General features: G+C 54.8%; 1 protein-coding gene across 1 annotated transcript; it reads left to right on the top strand.

Moving 5' to 3' along the window:
* Window positions 1–154: 154 nt before the first annotated feature.
* Window positions 155–8,688, top strand: ccm2l (CCM2 like scaffold protein). Its single transcript, XM_019890428.1, has 10 exons — window positions 155–619; window positions 1,028–1,111; window positions 2,135–2,318; window positions 2,825–3,528; window positions 4,792–4,921; window positions 5,783–5,846; window positions 5,935–6,091; window positions 6,844–6,982; window positions 7,136–7,283; window positions 7,519–8,688. Exons 1-10 carry the CDS (start codon window positions 359–361, stop codon window positions 7,649–7,651), a joined length of 2,004 nt encoding a protein of 667 aa, XP_019745987.1. The 5' UTR covers window positions 155–358; the 3' UTR covers window positions 7,652–8,688.
* The last annotated feature ends 791 nt before the right edge of the window (window positions 8,689–9,479 follow it).

Genomic DNA, 9,479 nt, shown 5'->3' with positions numbered 1-9,479 from the left:
AAGTAGACTAGGAATGGTCTGTGACGATTTCAAATGTCGCTAGGTTGCGGCAGATATCTTTGGCCTCCTGTCTTTCTACCGCACCCTCGAGAAGGGATCTTGTGAAAGGTCTCGATTCCATTCTGTCGTCTGTCATCCAGTAAAGTTCTTTTGGGGGGGGTGAAAAAAAAACGATGCTGTAAGTTGTCCGTCTTGCTCTCCGCTCAAAGATACAGCGGCAGCCCCAACTCCCGTTTGCGTGTGAATTTGCCAGCGTATTTGTGAGCTGTGTGTCACACAAATTTTAAACATCTGCCGCTTTGCTACTTGGAAAACGAATCTTTCAACTCAAATAAATGAGGGCCTTTGGAAAAAAAGGATGCGTTTTGAATTCCCGAACTCTCCCAGTCACGGCAAGGGTTCTTGCCACCTCCAATCTTTTTTTTCCTCTGCGTGTGCTGCGCTCGCCCAGGGTTTGGTGTCTCCCATTAAGCGTCTGGTGTGGTCCAAAGCCAGTCGCAGGCCGGCGGAGCGAGGCAGCGTTTACCGGCGTCCCCTGCACACCGTCCCGCTCTACCCTCCCGACTTCCTCATCCACCCCGAAAGACTCATCTTCGACTACGTGGAGAAGGAGGTCAAGGTACGAGTGCGCGCACAGTCCAAAACCGCGCGCGCAGCGGTTTTGACCGACCTGCAAGTCCTGAGGGGAAAGATCGCCCAATGGCAGTGGGCAGAAGAATTGCCATCTGCGATGGCTCTTCCCGTCACTTGCGTACATTCTTTGAAGCAAATCGTTGGTGGACCACCGCGGTGACGCGGGACTCACTCTTATCGTTTGGGCTTCTCTGAATGTTGTTGGCTTGGTTGAAGCTGATCTGTTCATTCGGCATGAAACGGCTCCGGGCTTTGATTTTGTTCATCGACTTGTTTTTTATCGTGGAGCCTCCCGCAAGTTGGCTTGGCCACGTCCTGTACAAAATGACTCGGTTATGATTTTGCTGTCGGTATGCTGCCCACTCTTCTGATGACGTCCCTTTCCCCCCCTCAGTTTCTTGGTCACCTGACCTGGGTCTCGGTTTCTCTGAACCCTTCCAGTCGAGATGAACTGCTGCAACTGCTGGACACAGCCAGGGTTAGTAGTCAAAGTCATCATTGAGCCGTCAGGTTTCCGTCTTATCCAAACTTTTTGGGAACAATCTTCAACTGATCAGCCCGACACCGTTTCTTCCTCCGTTATGATTAGTCGTTTTTTTATGGGCGACACAGACTTTGTGTTTTAAATGCAGCTGCCCTGACAGGTTCGATATTAAGGATTTGCATCTCTTATCGAACTTTGTAGCGAGAGGTTGGGTGAATACTCGCGTAACAGCAAGTGACCTCTGCCCTCTCGGCCAAAGTTAACTGGGACGGCCTTTCTCTCCCAGGTGACCCGCAGATTTATTGCTGCGTGTTGTCCCCCCCATGGAGTCACGAGAGCCTCTCCAAAACCAAACTTCAGTCTTTGCAGCGAGTTGATTAGCTCACTATGGTGGCTCACATAGTTGAAGTCCACATTGCGTCCGGACATGGCTTTACTCTCTTTGTTATTGTCAGTGGTTCTGACATCATGATGCGTGATCAGGAAAAAAATAGATATAATTGCATTCGTACCGATGAAACGTGCACGTAGCGCTTCTTTCAGACTTAGCAGTACAACCGTACACCACACACGGCGGCATTTCTGTTGCGGAGAAAAGAAACGAGGAGGAAACGCTGCGGAGAAGTCGCCCTATTAAAGTGAGCGAGCGGCAACGTAAGATGGCCACCTCTGGCTTCACTTCCAATTGGGGCGACAATCCGGCGCGGTTTGTCCATTCGTACATCCGTCGGTGCGGTCGCCAAAGTGGAAACGAATGATCGATCCCGATCATCATCATTGTGCCGGATAACCAATCGGCAATGGTTTTCAGTTGGATCGTCTGCCGCGACGTTACAAAGTACCTGAAAGCGACACTCGGGTTGGGCGCCCGAAAAGTCAAAAATGTGACTTGCGTCTCCAAGCGGCTGACGTTTGCTCTCCACAAGTCTGAACAGTCATTCGGGTCGACGCTAAGAAAGGGAATTTGGTGAGCGGCGGCGACGCGGCGGGCGCTGACGGAGCTGTGTTGGTGAGCAGCAGCTGAGGGTTCTCCCGTCCAAGACCAGCGCGGAGCAGGACTGCATCTTGAGTCTGTCCGCTCGCTGCCTGCTGCTGACGTGGAGAGATAACGAGAAGCTGCTGATGAGGATCCCCACGCACGAGGTCGCCGCCGCGTCCTACCTGAGAGACGACGCGCTGCACCTGCTGGTCCTCAAGACAGGTGGGCTCGCCATCGACAACTTCAGCGAATCATCCCTGCGCATTTCAAGCGCCAAAAGGCCACGTTTTGGTTTTCGGAGCACCGCGCGTCCGCCATAACGCCAGCCGGGAGACAAGAATGTTCGAGACCAGCCTTGAATAAAAGTGGACAAAGTGCAATGTGCCTACGACAGTGTCAAGCAGAACGCTTTGCGGGCACAGTGCCATCTGGCCACTCGCATTCTATGACGATCCGACGCGGCACGCGCGTGCTCCGGGAGGTGTCGAGTGGGGCCCGCGCAGTCGGGAAGCTCGGTTCAAGCCACCGCAAATGAGCTCCGGGGCTGCCCGGCGTGAGAAAGAAACGCGCACGGGGAGACCGTGAGAACCGGGAACAAACGGCCCATATTCCGCAGCGCACGACGTTTCCTTCATGCGGCCCCGTCCCGCCGTCCCGCCGTTTAGTTTTCGCGAGTGTACTGTGCGAAAGGGTAAAGATGAGCGGTGTGACGCGCGCATGTGCTTCAGGTCTAAACGTGGACACCGTCGTCGACAACAGCCTGGACCGAAAGAAGCCGACGGGCATCGACGGCCGACGTCAAACGGTGAGCTGCGACGCCGACCCGCGACCTTCCGGCGGGACCATGGAGCGACGCCACACCATCTGCGGAGTGGACTGGAGGCCGTCGCTGTCCAGGAGCAGCCACGACAAGAACCAGGAAGTGGAGCGAGGAGGAGGAGGAGGAGGAGGAGGAGGAAACGGCGGCGGAGGGAGTTTGGAAAGGAAGCGAGCAGGGGGCAGCTGGGAGAGAAGACAAGCCGCGCGCAAGACGGGCGGCAGCTGGGAGAGCCGCCGGCCCAGGCCGGCCGGCGGCTTGCCGCCCGCCGGCGGAGGAAGCTGGGAGAGGCGAGGAGCGGAAGCGGGAACAGGCGGCGGCGGCGGCGGCGCGGGAAGCTGGGAGCGGCGCCAGGCCTGCACGGGGAGCTGGGAGAGGGGCAAGAGCTACGGCGGGGGAGGCGGAGCGGGAAGCTGGGAGCGGCGAGGAGCGGGAGCGGGAACAGGCGGCGGCGGCGGCGGCGCGGGAAGCTGGGAGCGGCGCCAGGCCTGCACGGGGAGCTGGGAGAGGGGCAAGAGCTACGGAAGCTGGGAGAGGAGGAACCACAACCCGCTGGAGCCCACCCCGTGCCCCGACGCCTACTGCAACCTCGTCATCCTGGCCGTCGACAACCGGGTGGGTGACCGCTCGCCAATTGCGCACGATTCACGCCGGTGAGCTCGCCTCTCGATCGGACTCCGGCTGCTCAAAAGTCCTTCGTATTGTCAGCCCCTTCAAATCCAGACGTTCAAACGGTTCCGAATACGCAGCAAGTGCGTTTTGTTGGTCAGATTAAAAGGGCATATACCTTTCAAAAGACAATAAATAGCAGAACTGAGAATCACCGATTTGCCAGTAATTCACCGGCAGAGGTGGTCCCGAAAAGCTTCCCTGCACTGGACCCGCCCGTGCGCGTCCACGTGGCGCGGCGCGCTTACAGGTGGCGGAGTCGCTCCGAAGTCACGGAGGCAAATAAGTTGCACTTCCGCCAAGGAATGACGAGGAGTCGTTGACAGAAAACGGCAAAGCCGTGCTCACGGAGAAGATATGGTGACGCGAAACACCGCAATGACTCGAGTTGACCCTTCACACAAGTCCGGCTGGAGCGGCGTTGGAGCGGCCAGTCCAAACAGAAAGCAGAAGCCACTTCGGTTGGCTAAGGCGCGCGTCAGATGTCAGTCGTGGCATTTGGATGGTTTCCGATGCAAGTCGTCTCCTTTGTTTGTACTCACAGAAAAAAAAAAAAAAAAAAAAAAGCAACACAGAATAATCCGATTTCCGAATATTCACGCTTGACCGGCAATTGGTATTTGTTTGACGTTGCCCGGCCGCAAACGGGTCCGGACGAGAAAATACACTTTGCTGCTCTTCACATTGTGAGTTGAAGAAATCCAAAATGTCGATTGCGTAACAAAGGAAGCAGCTGTTCATTTCTTCGTATTTGCTTTTCATTGTTGTTGCGTGAAAGCCTCCCTTCAGGTCCCCTGGACTAACCTGCAAAACAAAACAAAAAAAAACTGCCACTCAAACTTCAAAAGTTGCTCCTCCAATGAAGTCGTAGAGGAGCAGAACAGCCTGAATTCTTTCCACTGACTTTCTTGATTTGGCATTTTGGCCTCTTTTGTCTGGATAAAAGGCCCTTTTCACAATGAAACCATCACCTTCCATCACCTCTGATGAGCCCGAAATACATTCCGATTGCTCAAGCAGGCGTTTCCTGAAGCCCGAAGAGTTTGTGCTCGCTCACGCTCACGGCGACCTGCGCAATTGCCTCCGCTTTGACCAAAGCTCCAGTTCTGGCCAAACGGGGGAAGCGGTCTCTTTCATTTGTTTTGTTTTTTTTAATCGGCCATTTGGGAGTCGCCGTGACCTTTCCTTTTGAATCTTGTGTGCGTTCAGGACGCCGCGGAGGAGTACTGTTCGCTCATCTGCCAGATGTTCCAGATCATTTATGGCCATCAGACCATCGAGTGCGTGGACAGAGCAGGATTTCACCACACCGTGCCGGACCGCTACTGGCTGCAGAGAAGTGAGTGGAAGCGTTGAACTGCGGGTTGAGCAACGCGCCCCCCCCCCAGCCAAAAAAAAGCATTGGCCTCAAAGGACTGGCTGCGGGGATAAAAGACGAGGTTGGACTTCTCCTTGCCAGATAAAGTGTTTGCTCGAGCCAACTTTCTGTGTAGGGAGGAGACTTGCAAAGGTTTTGGGTCAACTTTGTCATTGGCGGCTTTGGTCATGTGACGTTCCCGAGGTGAGTCGCGATCGGGCGTTCCCTGAGCGCCGAGCACCCGCCTTTCGGTCCACGGCAAGCGGCAAAAGACGGATCCGAGCGGCTGGATTTTGCGGCTTCGTTCATCGTCCACAAATGCGATTTTCATCAGAATGCCGCGTGGAGACCGATGGGGCCGCACCCAACGCGGTCGAGGGAAAACTCAGGGGTGGGGGAGGAGGATCTCCATCAATATCCACATTCGCTTTCATCATGAGACATGCCTGCAAAAGAATGCGCGACGGTTCCAAAGATTGATTTGTCCATCCAATTTGACGGCACTTTCGAAGGATTTGATTGAACAATTCATTCTTTGAAGACGAATGTTGAATTCAATGCGACTCGCGCCCGCAAGTCGCCCCCGCACCCCAAAATAAATGAAAAAGCACTTTGTCTTCTAAAGCCGAGACGATCCATTTTTGGCTCTTCGTTTTCACGTGCGTGAAGTTCGGCCGCTTTGAATCGCCGCCACGCTGAGCGTCGAAATCCCCCGTCGGGAGCAAGCTTCAGTTTTGGCTTCCAATTCCTGCCCTAAGCTCCTGTTGAACGGCCGCCACGGCGGCGCTTTTGGTGGCGACAGTTGCCACGGGGGCCGCTCGTAACTCTTTGCATCTGCGACAGGTGACAGCTGCCTGACGGACGCGTCGTACGGTTACGAGCCGGAGTTCAGCCGCTGCAGCTCACGGTCGGTCTGGTTTGGTGGCCGCCCGACGTCAGCCGTCGATTTGCGCTTTGCTTATCCGCACCCTTCCGCGGTTTCTCGTCTCCTTTAGCGACGGATCCCAGGATGCCTTCGAGCTCTACTACAGCGAGACGTACAGCGAGAGCTCGTCGCTTTCGCCGCAGGGCTCCCGTCGCGGCGTGGCTTCGGCCGACGACGCCTTCGACAGCGACGCCCCCCTGGCGCTCATGCAGGACTACATGACGACGGTGGTTTGCACACGGCCCGTGCCGAAATATGTCGCTCATTTGCGCATCATTCCATCGCCAACGCCCAAGACATTTTTTTTCAGATGGGAAGACGCATAATTTTCGAATGGAGCGTTTTTGTTTTGTTTTTTTTCCGTGTGTCGCCCGGGCTGAGACAGCCGCGCTCGAAGTCCTCTTTTCCAAAAGTTACCGTCTGGAGAATTTCTAGGTAAGACGAGCCAATTTCGCAGCGGTCCGAGGCGAAAGGCATTTGAACAACAAGATTTCAGAAACGATGACAAATTTGACTGACGGGGAACAACTTTCTTCCAAAATCAATCGAATTCAGCAGCAAAGTTCAAGGCGAAAGAAAGCAGGGGTGCCCGAAGGTCGCGCCGAAGAGAACCCATCATTTCCTTCTCACAAACTCTTGCATTGACTGTGCAGCCTGTTTTCACGTAACTAGCGATATTATCATGGAAAGGACGGCGATCCTTCAACACGGAAGACGTCCATCTTGACCACAAATTCAATTCCAACAGTTGAAAAGGTTCGATTGCTTCCAAACGAAGCTCACCTCTCGGACGGCAACAACTGCCGAGAATCGGAACCGTCGTATCGGTCAAATGAATTGATTTTCCAAATTCGGCGCCATCCGTCTCGAGCGTTCTCGATCGAATGGTACGTAAATGACCCCTGGGCGCCCTGAGATCGTTGGGCCGCTCTCGTCTGCTCATGAGACTCTGTTGCCGCGTGCGTGTGTGCCCAAGTAGCTGAGGAACAAGCTGAGCGCCGTGGAGTTGCAACACTTTGCGGCCTTTTTGCGAGAATACAGGCTGGGCTCGGACGTCGGACACTTTTGCTCCGAGCTGCTCCGGCTGTACGGAGACGACCGCAAGTTTCTGCTTTTGGGTGAGAAGCCGACAACGGGGCAAAATCCCCAACCAGAGTTTGAAAATCCGCGACGCCGGCCGGACGCCTCTCCGACGGACCCGTTCGTCGAAAAAAAAAAACCTCGGCCGCCCGCAAGAGCGGCCCTTTGACAAAAGCCCCTTTGCCTCGCAGGTATGCGGCCGTTCATCCCGGACAAGGACGCGGGCGTGTTTGAGAGCTTCCTGGAAAGCATCGGAATCCGCGAGGGTGGAATTTTGACCGACAGCTTCGGACGCATCAAGCGCAGCATGAGCAACACCTCGGCCAGCGCCGTGAGAGGGTACGAGAGGCGGGGCCGGGGCGCGGCCCTCCGCCGTTCGCGCCTCAAAATAAAGCTCGGCCATCGTGTTTATGTGGGCCCAAGGGTCCCAAAGCCCAATTTGGAGTTCTGCATCGCTGTCTGGCGGGAGCTTGGGCCGCGTCTTCTCCATCTTGCTGCTGTTGCCACAATTTGAAGCCATTAGTCAACTCGCTTGAATAGCAAGGTTTTTTTTTTTTGTTTTTACTCCCGGCAGATACGACAGTTGCTCTCTGACGTCGGGGTCTCAGGAGTTCAACCGCCGCATCAGCGACATCACACACGACATCCAAGCCCTGGGCTTCGGGGACGCGCATGCTGATATCGAGGAGGAGGACTACTACCTGTGATTCAAGTGGACTCCTCAACCGTCCAAATCGTCATCAAGTCGCTTCGTTTGCATTGGACCCGCAGCCCCCGCGCATCGCTGCGTGTCAGCGTGCGCAAGAAAGCTCCCATTCCCAAAACTTTATTGAAGAGCGACAATTTCAAGCATCCTTTTCTCTTAGCGTCATAGAAGGCGAAATTGTCAAAAGGTGCGTATGTGGGTGGAAATCATTTCCAAGCGATTGGCCGGTGACCATTCCAGGACGTACGCCGCCCAACTCCCGCCAGACGTCGGCCGAGCGAGGCTCCGGTTCAGCGCGCCGGCCCTACGTGGGACTTTGCCCGACCAGTCTACATGCGCTTGGGGGACTCGGAGAAGACGTTCGAGCGGGTGCGGTCGAGGCTTTGAGGGCGTCCGTTTGGCGTCTCTTTTTGCAGATCATGTGGTGCTGTTGGCTTCTTCAAGACGGGATCTTCCAAAAAAAAAAAAAAAATCAGCGCCTCCAAATGTGGGTCCGTGGTCCTCAGTCGTAAACGTGTGCAATGGCCTCTCCGGGTCGGGGAGGAGATTCTGCTCCAAGTGGAGGAGTTCGAGTTTCTCGGGGTCCGAGATCGACAGGCGGATCGATGCGGCGTGTGCCGCGATGGGGACTTTGCATCGGTCTGTCGTGGTGAGCAAGGAGCTGAGCCCAAAGGCCAAGATCTCTCTCTATTTACCGCTCGATCTTCGTTCCTACCTTCAACTACGGTCGCAAGCCGCGGGTCGTGACCGAAAGAACGACATCCCAGATGCAGGCGGCCGAAATGAGGGTGTTGGGGCACTTCCTTTAGCGATAGGATGTGAAGCTCGTTGGAGACTACGTCGATTCTTTTCTTCTCGACGCCGTGAGTCGAGAATGCTTTGATGTGACTTCCAAAGTTCCAGTACCGTCGAGTCACCAGGTAGAGGCAGTAGCGTACTAAATGCCGCTTCATCTCGTGTCTGCCGCTGAGGCCTTTTTATGGCAGCACAAAAGGAGGAAAGAAATGGTCTGAAAATGAGGACGAATGCAATGCTTATGCAGGGAAAACGAAAAAAAAACAAACGTTTCTTTGCGTTTATTGAGTTGTGCGGGCCACATTTCACAATCTTCCCATGGTGCATTGCTTCCTCAGCGCCGGGTCGGCCCCGTGACCTCTGCCAGACTCGCTGCGCGTCAGGCAAAGTGGTGATGTAATCGGCCGACCTTTCTTTTTCTTTTTTTTTCTTCTTGCGGGCACAGGAACACCGACGTTCAGTGCGCCCGTTGTGTTTGCGTGCCGTCGCGAGAGCCATGTTCATCGGTGGATTAGAGTGCCGTCATTGAATTGATCTTTGCGAGCGCCCCCCGGGCCGGTATCGGCGGCGCCATCGGCCCGCTGACGCGGAATGCCGTGGATCATTATGTTGAGGCTTTTCTGAGAGGAGCGGCAACAACAACAAAAAAAAAAAAAGTCACTGGTAAGGGCAAGCTCAAGCTTGCCTTTGAATCATCCCTCAGTTATGCGTTTATCGCGGCCGAGGCGGTCAGGGCATTCCCCGCCGTGTGCGTGACTACGCTTTCCATCGACAGCTGATTTACATTCGCGGCAGCATTATCGTGTCGTCAAACTAGCTTTCTTTGCTGATCGCGTTGACTCGAAATTTCACACACAAGATCAATCAATGTGCTTGACATCATTCAAATGACTCCATTTGGAAGCATTGACAAACAAGAGACATTTAACAAGTGGGCCAATGAAAAGGAGCTGACAGTGCAAGGAAACCATTTTGGAGACTTGCTTCGCAAAGCGCTTTCATACGAATCGGCGCAGCCTCAAGGTGGACGTTGC

This window comes from Hippocampus comes, unplaced genomic scaffold, assembly GCF_001891065.2.
Source record: "Hippocampus comes isolate QL1 unplaced genomic scaffold, H_comes_QL1_v1.1 scaffold986, whole genome shotgun sequence".
Taxonomy (NCBI): Eukaryota; Metazoa; Chordata; class Actinopteri; order Syngnathiformes; family Syngnathidae; genus Hippocampus; species Hippocampus comes.
This window is presented reverse-complemented; position numbering and strand designations above follow the sequence as displayed.